Source organism: Gadus chalcogrammus, chromosome 6, assembly GCF_026213295.1.
Source record: "Gadus chalcogrammus isolate NIFS_2021 chromosome 6, NIFS_Gcha_1.0, whole genome shotgun sequence".
Lineage (NCBI taxonomy): Eukaryota > Metazoa > Chordata > Actinopteri > Gadiformes > Gadidae > Gadus > Gadus chalcogrammus.
The window spans coordinates 25,617,070-25,633,013 of record NC_079417.1 but is presented as its reverse complement, the minus strand read 5'-3'; the positions used below and the strand labels follow the sequence as shown (position 1 = coordinate 25,633,013).

At 39.4% G+C, this 15,944-nt stretch overlaps 1 protein-coding gene across 1 annotated transcript; it reads right to left on the bottom strand.

Moving 5' to 3' along the window:
• Nucleotides 1-535: 535 nt before the first annotated feature.
• Nucleotides 536-11,872, bottom strand: apba1a (amyloid beta (A4) precursor protein-binding, family A, member 1a). Its single transcript, XM_056593316.1, has 11 exons — nt 11,836-11,872; nt 11,325-11,437; nt 11,159-11,198; nt 10,766-10,917; nt 10,280-10,366; nt 7,252-7,437; nt 6,039-6,218; nt 5,290-5,502; nt 2,484-2,603; nt 1,060-1,200; nt 536-607 (listed from the first exon to the last, which is right to left on the bottom strand). Exons 1-11 carry the CDS (start codon nt 11,870-11,872, stop codon nt 536-538), a joined length of 1,341 nt encoding a protein of 446 aa, XP_056449291.1.
• Nucleotides 11,873-15,944: the final 4,072 nt, after the last annotated feature.

Genomic DNA, 15,944 nt, shown 5'->3' with positions numbered 1-15,944 from the left:
CACATCTGCCTCCCTTCAATTATTCAATCTTCCATCACTGCTTCAAACTTAAAATGGCCTCCAATGTGTCTTCCTATCTCTGACTTAAAGGTACAATCAGGTTTGGTAAGCTTTGGAAAATAATATTTTTTCAGTATAATAGGCACATTTCTACACTCAAGGCTCAGGCCTTGCATAGGACCAGGTTGAAACCAGGGTGAACACACGCATGTTACAATGTACACACCAAATAACACGATCACTCCACAGCACACTTTCTGATTGGGCTAACAACAACTATATTTTAATATGTCAATTTGCAATATTATTATGTGTAGATCTCAAACAAGGCTGCAGCCTTGGCCTCGTTACATAGCTTATCACTTAAACAAAAATAACTAGTACAGGTCCATCCATGGAATAATTTTAGGATGTTTTCTGCGACTTTCTCAACTTTCACGTTTGTTGTGATGTGTTTAGGAGGTCTGATGGTGGGTTGAGTGAAACGCAAAATCAAACAATATACCTGCCTAAAACCTAAAGTAGTGCCAAACAGTCAAATATAGAAAGGTTGTTCCTGGGCAGTCAGCAGGCGATACACAGCTGCAGGCATAGTCTTCATGTGGATCTAAAGAAATGATAAAAAAGATTGATTGAAGTCCTGGGCAGTTGATATTCATCCATTTAAATTGCAACCATCCCCATTAGTTGTGATGGATACATGATCATGTGATGTAGATGCAATTTTTTTTTTTTTATTATACAGACCATTCTGCTTTAAATGAATAAACTGTTTCTCTTCTGTTCTAAAACAAGTTAGAAACCCTACAACCAATGTTTAAAATTATAATAGTGTATTTAAAATAAGTGTGTATTTAAAGTGTATTTGCAATAAATAAAAGGCACAGAAATAAATAAATAGATAAATAAGAAAGATTAATTAAAGTATATTAGTAATAATATATATAATCATATCTATATACATTTTTGCATGAGAAGTGTGTGTTTTGCCAACTGCTGCCAGGTGAGTCCTTTTGCATTAAAGATTGACTCAACACTAATGCGTGTGAAACTCGTCACCTCTCCCACTGCGGTGGACAGAATGTGTATCATTTTCTTCTGGGAGGTGGTGACCACACTCTGGCCGTTTATATCAATGATGCGGTGGCCGACCCTCACACCCCCTCGCTCAGCGATGCCACCCCGCATCAGACTGCAGATCTGCAGCAAGAGGTTCAGTGTTCAGGAGTTACACCAGCTAACTGATAAATCTGATTCTTCTCCTGTCTGGTTCGGTTATGACAGATGCAGCAAGAGACCAGGGGCAGGAAGTCAACCAGGGTCGCGGCGATCAAGACTATTCCTTAAAGTGTAATTCTGGCGTAAATTGAACCCAGGGTCTTTGTTTTGGCATGAAAACCCATCAAATAAGCCCTCCAGATACCTTTTTCATTGAAAATCGAGTATTATAGTTTCCCCGGCGCAATGTTTGGCGTCCATGTTATTGGCTTGTGGCATTGAGTTTTGCTTCCAAATCCGCATTTTTTAACCACTAATATTGCTAAAAGTAGCACCAAACCTCTGCAGTAGCATGACTATGGTCCCTGCACGTAAAACAAATCACAAACAACTTAGTATGCAATCCCAGAGTTTATTTAAAAAGACAGTTTAAAAAGCATTACCGGTAGGTCCGTGTTTACAGGAAGTCCACACAAGTCGATTGCCGAATGCGCCGGAGTTCAGTTCAAGGAGGAAAGTTGGGTCGTCTTCTCCCGTGCTTGATCTGTCCTTCACTCTATGCGTCTTCTGTCAACAACTTACATGCAAGTCCTTTAATTTACGTGTCAACACTTGCTATATATTATTTATAAATATAAATGATATAAAGATACATTTATGATAAAACTTTCCTCCTTGAACTGAACTCCGGCGCATTAGGCAATCGACTTGTGTGGACTTCCTGTAAACACGAACCTACCGGTAATGCTTCTTAAAATGTCTTTTTAAATAAACTCTGGGATTGCCAACTAAGTTGTTTGTGCTTCGTTTTATGTGTAGGGGCCCTAGTCATGCTACTGCAGAGGTTTTGTGCTATTTTTAACAATATTAGTGGTTAAAAAATGCAGATTTGGAAGCGTAACTCAATGCCCCAAGCCAATAACATGAACGCCAAACATTGCGCCGGGCAAACTCTTATACTTGATTTTCAATGAAAAAGGTATCTGGAGGGCTTATTTGATTGGTTTTCATGCCAAAACAAAGACCCTGGGTTCAATTTTCGCCGGAATTACACTTTAATGGTACGCACTCTACCTGATGAACTACCTCTATGGCGTCATCTGAAATGTGAAATAATAATACCAATCATACTATCAATAATACCAGTCTCTATGTAATGATATAAAAACCATCAAAAAGGTATAATCAACCTTAGGGGCAGTCTTATACCAACATCAAATTAGGTGGAATTACAAGCTAAATGAACTGGCTTCAATATTACATACAATGCCATTCTGGACACTAAATCCCAGCTGGTAGCGCAGGTCTGGTCGTCTGATGAGGACGGTGGTCACTGGGGGACAGCTCACGATGCTCATCTTCACCCGGGTCTCGTTCTTTAAGCCCTGCAGTGCAATCAACTAATTGGTCAAATAGTTCAAATATGAAGAGATGTTTTCTTTTTATTAAAAAACATTAACCCTTAAGGGAAAACCAATAACTTATTTTGATGAAAAGTGATGTAGCGGGTTCAATAGTACTAGTCTTGATTGATCCTAGTCCAAATTAATGTTTTTGACCCGTTGTCCAAGTCAGAGAATTTAACACGTAGGATACAATGTAAAATATAGATTTAAAAGCCCTCTATGGGATGGGCAGAACGATTAATTTCCAGGAATCAGTTCTTTCAGTTCTGTTCAATATAATGATCTGTTTGCTTGCTTCGTTTGTTTGATTTGTTCGTTAAGTCAGTTGGGTATAAGTATTGGGTGCGCCCGCAAATTAAGGCTTCTTCACAGCCTGCCCTACCATAAGGGTACTGTCCGCGGTCGAAACGCCAGCCGTAATTGAGCTGCGCCAAGCCGCACCGAATCGAACCGCACCGCGCGGTGGAAACGGGTGGGAATAAAACAGATGCGGTGCGCTCGGAAATAAAAATAAAAACGAATTTCTGTAGAATTGGCCTATACGACGCAGTTCGACCATTTCCATGGTAGGTAAAACAATACTATATTAAAGCATGCAGTTGCGTTGTAGAACAAAATAAAAAGAAAACGCATAAAGTGCATGATATTGAAGCCTACAGCGATCGTTAGTTAACTTGTGTGGCGGTGCCTTGTCATTTGTTTATCCATGTGCCATGGCAACGCGATTGCTACCAGCTGTAGTACTCTCATTGGCTGAATCTTTGAGAACGTTTTAGACTCAATCAATATAAGGGCGCGGGGAGACGGAGCTCTGTTTGTTTGTATATTTTATTTACGTGACCATATCTTTGTTTTATGTTAAAAAATAAAAAAGAATCAAAGAATCAGTTCTCTTGTTCTGGAAATCAGTTCTCGTCGTTCACCTTCGGGATTCGTTCATTGTGAACGAATCGTTCGCGACCGATCCATCCCTAGTTAAATGCATGAACAAGTCACCTGGTATTGGCCGTTATGGGTCAAATCAACCCTTCAGTCTCCACCTCCTCCCTCAACCTAAAATGTAGCCATTGAACCAATGTAGATATTCATGTATTACTGTTCCAATCTAATCTCTGATCCAGAAGTCATACTTGATGATAGAGATGGTTAATGCAGAACTCATGGGGAAGCCTGGGATGGAGGCCAAGAACTACAAGGGGTGGAGGTATACCTTGTTTCAGGTTTCTGTATTCTATACCTTAATGATGCTGTACTCTATACCTTAATGATGCTCTATTCTATATCTTAATGAGGCTGCACTCTATATCTTAATGATGCTCTATTCTGTACCTTAATGATGCTGTACTCTATACTTTGATGATGCTGAAGTCTATACCTTAATGATGCTCTATTCTATACCTTAATGATGCTGTACTCTATACTTCAATGATGCTGTACTCTATACCTTAATGATGTTGAACTCTATACCTTAATGATGCTCTGTTCTATACCGTAATGATGCTGTACTCTATACCTTAATGATGCTCTATTCTATATCTTAATGAGGCTGCACTCTATATCTTAATGATGCTCTATTCTGTACCTTAATGATGCTGTACTCTATACTTTAATGATGCTGAAGTCTATACCTTAATGATGCTCTATTCTATACCTTAATGATGCTGTACTCTATACTTCAATGATGCTGTACTCTATACCTTAATGATGTTGAACTCTATACCTTAATGATGCTCTGTTCTATACCATAATGATGCTGTACTCTATACCTTAATGATGCTCTATTCTATACCTTAATGATGCTGTACTCGATACTTTAATGATGCTGAAGTCTATACCTTAATGATGCTCTATTCTATACCTTAATGATGCTGTACTCTATACTTCAATGATGCTGTACTCTATACCGTAATGATGCTGAACTCTATACCTTAATGATGCTGTACTCTATACCTTAATGATGCTCTATTCTATACCTTAATGATGCTGAACTCTATGCCTAAATGATGCTGAACTCTATACCTAAATTATGCTCTATCCTACTTTAAAGATAATGTACTCTATACTTCAATGATGCTCTACTCTATACCTTAGTGATGCTCTATTCTATACCTTGATGATTCTCTACTCTATACCTTAGTGATGCTCTATTCTATACCTTAATGATGCTGTACTCTATACCTTAATGAAGCTCTATTCTATACCTTAATGATGCTGTACTCTATACTTCAATGATGCTCTATTCTATACCTTAATAATGCTGAACTCTATACCTAAATGATGCTGAACTCTATTCCTAAATGATGCTCTATTCTATACCTTAAAGATGCTGTACTCTATACTTCAATGTTGCTCTACTCTATGCCTTAATGATGCTCTATTCTATACCTTAATGATGCTGTACTCTATACCTTAATGATGCTCTAGTCTATTCTATACCTGAATGATGCTGTACTCTATACTTCAATGATGCTGTACTCTTTACCTTAATGATGCTGAACTCTATACCTTAATGATGCTCTATTCTATACCTTAATGATGCTGAACTATATACCTTAATGATGCTGAACTCTATACCTTAATGATTCTCTATTCTATACCTTAATGATGCTGTATTCTATACCTTAATGATGCTTTACTCTATACCTTAATGATACTATCTATCTACCTTAATGATGCTCTGGCAGGTGGCTAGGGGCAGTCCCACTAGACTGGTTGAATTGACAGACATAAGCTGGTCTCCAATGTTGATGGCACCAGACTTCTCTGCTGGCCCAGCATGCAACAGGTTAGCAATGATGACAGTGGGCAGGATGGAGCCCCAGCCACTCTCTACAATGACCACGCCCAGTATCTCCCCCTTAGCTTTCTCTATACATACCTGCGGAGAACAGGGAGTAAGAATGGTCAGAATACCTTTGCCTACTTGCAATACTGTAAAAGTGAAATAATTAATGAATTCAAATTAATTAGTGGTGAGGATGCATATTGCCCCCAACTGAATACCGCCCCTCACCCCTCCTTTTCCTAAGACTACAGTGGCATGTAGTCTTAGGTGGCCTGTATTGTGTAGGGTGCAAGTAGGTATTTTTGCATGCAAAAACAGAAATTGTTGTCCTGATAATAAAAAAGAAAAATTCCTTACTAAACGCCTGCGAATATATCAGTTAGCCAATAGCAATGGGTTATCTTTGTCCTCATCACCATGGTCACTGTTTTTGTTGTACGATGTGTTGGTCATTACTTTTTATAGTTTATTAAACTTTCTCAGCACACAATCCTGTTATTGCATCCATCGTGGAAAACTATATTCATAGTCCGATAATTATTGCTGTCTGTTATATATAAATGTTAACACATACAAACAGGTACACAGGGTATACAAAGCTACACCAGGCAGGAAGTTTAGACACTTACATCTTTGCAGTTCTCAGACTTGGAGAAGTGAATGAGGTCATCGTTGTACATGTCCTTGGTCTTAAGCAGCTTACTGTATTCCTTCTGACTCAGATCCTCTGGGTTGATGCCATTAGCCCTCAAGAATTCCTGGTAGGCCACACTAAAGGCCTGTCCAATGGCCTGGGCTATGAACTGGGCCTGATAATTAAGTGGCAATTAGCATCATCCTCATAATCTACTTTATGCATAATGACATTAGTCTCTCAAGACAGATCAAAAGTATTGAAACCAATCCCTACCAAGTGCTAATGAAAATATATCCCCTCGGAAGCTTAACCGCGGCAGGAGATTGTAATGAATAACACTGTGTCGTGATTGGTCGACATAACATTGATCCGGGGCTGGATTTCTGGATTCGGTTACTCTGCTGTCTCGTCCACCTTCAGACACTACAATAGCATTAATCACCTTAAAGGGGTGCCAGCACAGCCTACTTTCTGATACAAGGGATAAATGTAATCAGTGATGCTGACTCTGCTAAAAAACCTACCTCTTCAATCTCTCATGTGGCTCCTAGGAGTGTATGTCAGCTCTCTTTACAGCTCTGCCAGCACTAGCAAACTCTAGCTGCCAATACAGGTACTAGATTAGAGGTCCCCTAAATGTTTCCTTTCCACCCTGCACCATATGACCATCATTCTGTCCCCCCCCCCCCTACCAAACGGCCATCAGCTTACTCCCCAGCCAGCACCTCATCACCATGGATAATAAGGATTGTACTTAGAATGTTTGCTTGTGATACTACTTTGTATGTCAAGTATGGCAGCCATTGCAAACTAAGCTAATCTTCTCAAGGTTTTTTCTTGCCCTCTGGATATGGCCTTTGAGACTTACTACAAATAAAATGTACTTGACTTGAATGAACTGCCTCATAACTGCTTGAATCATGTTGTGTTTGGAAAATCACGTACGTCACGTAAAAAACAGGCTATTTGCATAATAAATTCTGGAATTGCATTCTCCATCCAACTATTCTACGTATTCTTTACGGCATAGTTTCTGTTCCAGACTATGAATCTTTCACAACACACATTTGAAGCATTTCTCTCGCATAATATATTGATATTATGAAATACTTATAGTAAAGAATAGTAAAGCTTGACAGCTCCCCTTTAATGAGGATATTAGAAAATATGCAATATTTTTTGAAGGAATAGGAAGTTAAACTCACGTCCTCAGATTCAAACACATGGCAGATCATCTTGTATTGGAAACTGTTGCTTTGGTCACTGGCTGAGGTCTCCACATTGTCCTGGGTGTCTGGTCTGGACACACGACGGCGCGCCATTAAAACCACAATGTCCCCGATGTCAGTGATGTAGGTAATGGATTGTAGGGGGTGGTCAATCATGACCTCCTGGCAGGCAGACAAAGAACCACATGTTGCCTAGTACACAGTAGTCTAGATTGAAAACCTTGTTTTGGTAGTTTATTATGCCTTTTTACTGAAATGGAAGGATCATATTTCCAAAACATAACAAAAATAAGTTATGTATCCATATTGTATTATTATTAAAAAGGAATAATTATTAGCAAGAATTGCATTGTCATTTAATATGTTTACATGTATGTATATATATTTAGTTTTTTTGCTTACAATTGCCATGTTTCAAATAAACGATCAAATTCCTGGTTTATATTTTGACAAATCTTATTTTCACATTTATCAACCAGATGTTTCCCTGACAACGCATAAACCATATGCTCAAAGTGCTTGAATATTTTAATTTCAGCTGATTAAGTTGGTAGAACTAATAATATTATGGATGAAAGTAACTAATATGTAATCATTGACAGTGGTTGAAGCAGTGAAATGGTGGTAAGCAACTAGGCCATGCCACGGCCACTCCCCAGCCCATCATACGTTACAGGATACCCCGTCCTGCCTTAATTATCACAACTAAAATAAATGAATAAGCGAGCAGTTCATTTTATTTGACACAATTTGCTTCAGTTGTTGATTGCTGTATATTCTACAATTGGATTAGTTCTGTATATGTTTGAATTGATATCCACACTAGGGCTATATTCGAAGTTCGAATATTCGTTCGAAATGTATCCAAAAACGCGAATTTGAACGTGAAAATTAATATTCGAATGTGAAAAAACACTCCCGCGGTACAAGCGCCTCTATCTGCTTTGTGAATGAGCCTCTGTCTGTTCGCGATGTCCCTCATAATATTTGAATGTGAAAAAACACTCCCGCGGTACAAGTGTAACAGACTAGTATTGTGAAGAGCGAATGTATTTTATCCCCTCGGGGTTTCCGTACTTGGATATAGGTATTCCAGCTCGGCTATGCCATTCAATAAGCATCCGAAGTAGAGCTCAGGGAGCTAGTAGTCTGGCTGGTGAAAGCTGCTATAACGCAATGTTCTCGGCATGTCCGAGACAGCTTTTTTTTCATGAATCCGAACGGTGCGTAGTGCTGGCCCTTTCGCTGGCATGGTGGAAGACGTAGGCGACATGCATTTTTTTCTTTATCGATTTTAATAGGCCTTCTCGATAAATGGTAAGCAAAGCAAGGAACGTTACCACTAGCATACTTTGTAACATTCAGAAGCAGGCGTCTTCTTCAGATTACTATAGTTTGCGCGCTTGCAGGTGTGGTGGTGAAATGCAAGCGATACAAAGTTGTGGCTTTTCATGATTAGGCCTCCACGTTACTGGGCTGTTTATAGGATATATATATATCCCACTAATTTGAACCATGGTTTTGTCGCATTATTGACATATTGACGGCAACTGCGTAAAATAGGCAACCAGATATTCGAATAGTTCGAATTCGTGATTTTTTTCCAAACGAACATTCGAATGTCATTTTTGAGCAATTTTGACAGCCTTAATCCACACTTATTTGGAATTGACTGTATTATTGGAATTTACACTGTATTATTTACAATAATCTAAAATAGTAGAATGGAGTGCGATGCAGTCACCAGTCAATCAATAGGCATTAGCAAACTGAACCGCTCAGTTCATGCAACTAACTATTTAAATTCTTATCGGTTCAGAAAAAAATATATTGTCTGCATTTAAAATAAAATAATAATAAAGATAGTTGAAAGCAACCATGTCCTACTGTATGAAGAGTATGGTGGTGGCCTAATTAATTCATGATGGTAAACATTATTTGATATGCCATGTCACAGAATGGTTGGTTGAGATTGGACTTAAACATGCAACCCATGGTCATGAGTCTGAAACAATACCACTACACTACATGGAAATGTAGACTACCAAGGGAAGATTAGAGTAAATTTTGAAAAATAGATGTCTTCCGTACGTGGGGGTATGGTGAGCTTGGTCGGTGTGGTAATTTGGCATTGGTTTGCTTTAAAACTGAAACAATCACCAACCATGTTTCTAAAGCATACTTTGTCAAAACCCATTGTCAAAACACAAGACACAAAAATCAAGACGTTTGCGAAAATGACGTGTGTACCGCTTTAAGGATCAGCCTGCCCTGGAGAAAGGCAGCAGTTCAGAAATGCAAGTTAAAATAAATGCATCCAATATTCAGATATAGACTTAAAATTTGGCATAGGTATACTATGGAACATACTCTTAATATCTATATTCGACAGCTGAGCCGCCGTGTTTGACTCAATGTTATAGCTGTTTACATTGGAGATATTCATATATTTCTTTAAGATGCATATACCTGCCGGCTATTGCCTTATTGCTATGAATTTAACACCGTATACTCCCACAGTCACCTAGTACATGTGTGACAAGTTTGCAGCTTTTGGTGTGGGTGTTTGGTCAAGTTGTAGCCATTGCCTTAAGTCCAAATGGTCTGAGCGTATGGGTTGCGACAAATGGTGCATGTATAACAAGTTTCATGCATATGTGCACATTGAACCGTCCTAATGGTAATGGCAGACTGTTGAACTGCTGAACTTCCAGGCCTTGTTATAGTGCCACCTTCGTGTTATTCTATCCCATCTTTCGATTCCCTTACTAATTCTACGAGATCTACAAGCCTTTTTTATAACTTTTGGAACCAAACAGTGAGGCTAAAAATAATAATAATACTTACGAATACAATAGGGTTCCTGCGTTTTCGTAGGACCCCTACAAATATCACTAGGATTGCAACCAGTCTCATAATGTACCTCACGCATTGCACAACAATAACAAAAGGTATCTAGAGATACTCGTTGAATACCTCATGATACAAATTTAAAAAAGTGTACCTGTGTGTCCGCACTGAGCACTTTGATCCTCTGCGTAGAGATGAAGAGATCTACCTCGGACATTTCCTCAGAACTACTCTCAGGGGCCTGCCACACGCGCACACACACACACACACACACACACACACACACACACACACACACACACACACACACACACACACACACACACACACACACACACACACACACACACACACACACACACACACACACACACACACACACACACAGACACACAAACACAGACACGCAAACATACACTAATTGATTGAATGCAAAGTGTGTAATTGATTGAATGCAGAGGATTGATAGGTTTTTCATTCAAGATGACTTGATGAAATTTGGCATGATGATGGAATAAACCAATCGACACCCCAATCAGTTTTGGCGCGCCTCAAACTAAACCATACTAAATGTGAAATTCACTTATACTACAATTACCATCATCATCATATATATAAATGTATATATATGAATTGGTACTTTCACCTTAACACGCCTGACAGCTTCCTGGGCCTGCGTCATCCGCATATTCTTGGACGGTGTCTTCTCTGAGAGCAGCTGCGTGCATCCCAGGTAGTTTGCAGCAAAGACAACCCCGCTCATCAAGTCGTCTGGATCACACGGACCTGGAACTACACGGTGTTATGACACGGAGGAGGGAAAAATCAAGACACTGAAATTAAGCATGGTTTGGGTAGTTGCAAAAAAGACAAGGCATACTATTTAGGGGGACAGCCCTCTGTGGTTTGTTCCTTACACAGGCCTATATAACATGGCATGATATAAACTTGACACTAGTTTTTTTGGGGGGAAATTCCTCTGCGTACCAGCAAATAGCGCCAGTTTGAGAACCAATGATGATAAAGCACTCACCTTCCACAAATTTTGGAAATGATGCAAGGCTTCTCCTAGTCTATATAGAAGAGCAGAAGGGCAATACTGGTAAGTGCACATGATCCTCTCAATAGTCTATGTAAATTCTGTAAAAATCCAATGAAGGCAGTCTATGCACAGGCACCATGGACACACACACACACACCTCATTAGGAGGAGACTCAAAGCCGGGGTCCTGCAGGAGTTGCTTACTGGAGCACTCAGCCTCGGAGGGTGAGGCTGAGATAGATCCTGGAGGCTGTATGGTGAGTGAAAAGACTGAATAAATATAAGATACGTGACACGTCCCTTTTTATGTCTACTAGTATCAGAAAATATTAACATATATTTAATAATCCACTAATAGACGAAAATAGATACATATTTTTTTATAGTCTAATAATATAGGACAAAATATATAAATATTTTAAAGTATACTATTAGAGGACAATATATACATCTCATTTAATCGTCTACTAGTAGAGGACGATAGATACATCTCATTTTATAGTCCACTTATAGAGGACAATACATAAATCTCTTTTAATAGTCTAGTAATAAAGGACAATAGATATATCTCCATATCTGCATATCTATGTCTACTAATAGAGATTTTTTACTCATGCAAAAGGGTGAGAAGAAAAAGTGACATGGAGGATCACAAGATTGACTCCTACATGCTGTTACATCACATTCATGGAGCTGCAGTCGCATGGTGTAATAGAAATGTGAGCGAGTGAGCTCATGTTGCCAGGCATGCCACATGATACACGACGCTTCCCTGGAAAATGAGTCCCAGGTGACCGATACGCTGTGTTCTCCACTGCAGTGGTGCTTCCAATGTTATGGTAATCATTATCACCAAACCCTTGAAACTGAAGACTTTAAACAAATGTATCGATGCATTAACTTCACTTAAAGGTGATGTGAGCGTCACTCTCTCGCTACGTTTGCCTTTGGAGTTTTGCATTCTATGCACTTGTGATTGACAGGCAAGACCGATACCTCAAAGCCATTAGGGAGGAGATCACCTGATTGGTCAGGAATAAGCAGGGAGCTGTCTGAAAATCTAAATGACCTGATAGAGCCCAGGAAACATTCAACCAGGACAGACATTTCCAAGAACATTTCACTCATGAATACCCGACAGTTCGCTATGGCATTTTAGCAAAAGACTCTCTCGATACAGCTCTTCAATCGTACTCATTAAGACTCCATTTTCTTAGCCAGTCGAAAGTCACAATCTTCCATTAATTCCTTTGAATCCTTCACCCCTGCACTCCAATCTGTTTCTATTATAATGTTCTCTCCTCTCAACATTATAATTTGAACACATAAAAAACTTTCAAAATTGCCAAATACCCCAAAGGATAATTCCTCTTGATGTTGACACAAATTCAAATAATGATATAGCCTGACTGATTAAATTATTATTGTCCAAACCTCATCTTGCCAGTGCTGTTCCAAATGAATTGGCTCTTTTGTAAGCTGCTGCTCATTTTGCTTGTCCATCTGGTACATCCAAAAGTTCTCCATTCCTTTTGAAAGACCGGTTTCTGTGGTCCAAAGTATCAGCAGTTGTGACTATTTTTAAGTTCTTAGAGACGAGGGAGCATCTGTTAGAACAGAAGCAATTGCTGATCACTGGTTGAAACAGGTAGACAGATGGCTGTTTACTCAGGTGACATACACAGGTATCGGACTTCATTGTGGTGTCTGTAACCGAACTGTGTCTGCTGCTGGGAACATATTTAGTTAAATCCTTTTATATCATATCTCCTTTTAACAGTGGAATTATCAAAGTTATCCAATTGTTAATGTATACAGAATTTTAACCCTCTTGATAACATGCCGTTATGACAACATGTGTTTTCAATAAGCTTATGGTCAAGTAATTAGAGCCTTGTCCATCTTTAAATTATTGAACCACCCTTCTTGTGTGATTTCCCTCATTAACGCTGAATAAGTAATGAATAAGGCCCTGAAAATACAATTGATCTATTCATTATAATTCCAATGGAAACATTTGATGAAAGGGATCATCTAGTTGGCTTTTACATCCATTAGACAATCCAGAATATTCTGCTCTAACATTTTGTTGTGTTGTGCGAAAGAATGCACAAAGTATATAGCACTAAATAGTGCTTTTGAGAAGAATGGTATTTTACACATGAATGTCATGGAAAACGATTGGATGTACCGGCTATTCTAACATATAATTTAAATAAGGACAAATACTGAAATAAATAATAATGAAACATATCATTGTATTGTAAGTACTCTAAACAATGCAAACTAAAAACCTCTAAATGTTGGATATGCTGACATGGATGACATGGCCATTTTGTATTCAAATGAATTTGAGTTTTCCGGTTGCTTGGGTATTTCTTGGGTGTGAAATTTTGTTTATTTTGTGTCGCATGATTTGTGGCTGGCTATGTAATGTTTGAACAATGTCCACAAAATAATAATCTGGTCACTATATCAAATGGACATGTTTCTGTTGAAGCTTATGTTTGACTTGGCAGTCATGTCTCTTTGAATCGTTGCAATGATAGGATAGTTTAGGTGCATGATGGGTCACGTTTTATTCCTTTGACCTTCTGGATATTATTTCCTATAGACATGAATATGGTCAGGTTCCTTTGACCTTTTTGTGGCAATTTCATGTTAATGGTGAGACATGAATAGGAATTCATAAAATGTTTATCAGGCCCTTGGCTGAGAGAATGGTCTAAAATAAGTCCTCTAGTCACATTCTGCATTGTACATTGTCCTTCTTTTGAATGCACACTTCTTTTGAATGCAGCATTGTGAGTATAGTTAGTTACTTATCAAGAGGAATCTTGATATTGGCCTCTATTATATGCATACAGCCATTCAATATGGTCCAACTTCTCTCTTTAGTCTGACATGCCCTCTTTACCGTGCTGCTGGTGCATAATTGGGATGGAGGGATACGATTTAACACAATAATATCATTAGTTTTAATTGAGTTTATTTGACAATTGCATGGTTGAAATGTAAATTCACAATTAATTGAGCACCAAGGATAACACAAATAAGAGTTATTCCCATTGTGGTCCATGTTGTATTAGTAATAGTAGTAGTAGATGTTGCTGAAGGTGTTAATGATCAGTCATGCTTTCCAGACATGGCAAGGATTTACCAACTAGACCAACAGAGTTGAAGCAGAAAAAGGCCACACCAAATGACTCATGTAAAAAGCTTTACATGTTGAAGAACTGTAAGTCTTCTGTAAGGGGTTTGTGCACATTTACTCAGTGTGTGTGTGTGTGTGTGTGTGTGTGTGTGTGTGTGTGTGTGTGTGTGTGTGTGTGTGTGTGTGTGTGTGTGTGTGTGTGTGTGTGTGTGTGTGTGTGTGTGTGTGTGTGTGTGTGTGTGTGTGCGTGCGTGTAAAGGTGCGAACACACCAAGCGCGTTACTCGCGTACGACGCGTATAAAATTGGCAATTTTTCCATAGGGAACCATTGGTTTACGCGCGTATGAGACGCGTACACGCGTAAAGCAACATTTTACTCGCGTTAGGGGCGTATGAGGCGCGTATATATACGCGCGTATATATACGCGCGTACATATACGCGCGTACATATACGCGCGTACATATACGCGCGTACATATACGCGCGTACGCGAGGAGTTCAAAAAATTGAACTTTTTACGCTCATACGCGCCGCAATAGCCAATCAGCGTTGAGCTTGACCCGACGTCACTGGCAGAGAGTAGTGAGCTTGGACAGAAGCATACGGCCGACATCTTTCTTTATTCTGTGTGGAAATAGTAACATAGTTACGCCATTAAATGCTTTTATGGAAACATTTTTAGCGAGAAATGTGCATTTTACTTTCATAATGTTCGCCCGGTGAATGTGAAGGATGTTTGGTTTGATAGTTATGACGAAGAGGGAACGCTCCGTTCACTTGCATGGACAGAGTCTCTGGTTACTAAGCAACCTCAACGTCTTGGCGGACTATATATCTGCTGATCAACACTACGAATGCTGGAAACACACCAGACACACCATGTGAAGTTATTTAACCAGATTATTGTTATTTATATCCGAGATTATTTAATCTAATCCGATCTAAACTCTATCACCCAAACGCGACGGCGTTTGGGTTTCCTACCTCGGACTCCAGCGCAGCCATGTCCATGGCAGCCACGGCCGGCAACTTTCTTTATTCTGGGTGGAAATAGTAACAGAGTTACGCCATTAAATGCGTTTATGGAAACATTTCTAGCGAGAAATGTGCATTTTACTTTCATAATGTTCGCTCGGTGAATGTGAAGGATGTTTGGTTTGATAGTTATGACGAAGAGGGAACGCTCCGTTCACTTGCATGGACAGAGTCTCTGATTGCTAAGCAACCTCAACGTCTTGGCGGACTATTTCTCTGCTGATCAACACTACGAATGCTGGAAACACACCAGACACACCATGTGAAGTTATTTAACCCGATTATTGTTATTTATATCCGAGATTATTTAATCTAACCCGATCCAAGCTCTATCATCTACCCAAACACAGCGGCGTTTGGGTTTCCTTCCTCGGACTCCTAAATCCAGCGCAGCCACAGGCTGGGGGGGGGGGGGGTTTGGGCGGTCTCATCTACGCGCGTATGCGTACGCGCGTATCTGACCATTTTTGACACAAAATGGTCAAGCAACATTTTAGGTGCGTTACGCGCGTACATGGTACGCGAGGTACGCGCTTGGTGTGTTCGCACCTTAAGGCTTTATTAAACGGTACACCCCCTCCCTCACA

Bases quoted from the DNA above. Each gene is read 5' to 3' on its own strand.
- apba1a (XM_056593316.1), bottom strand. From the start codon at position 11,872: ATGCGACTGCAGCTCCATGAATGTGATGTAACAGCAT. The intron at 6,219-7,251 runs GTGAGTTTAACT...CTTAATTATCAG, and splicing joins ATGTGTTTGAATCTGAGGAC to GCCCAGTTCATAGCCCAGGC. The intron at 5,503-6,038 runs GTAAGTGTCTAA...TGTTCTCCGCAG, and splicing joins AGTCTGAGAACTGCAAAGAT to GTATGTATAGAGAAAGCTAA.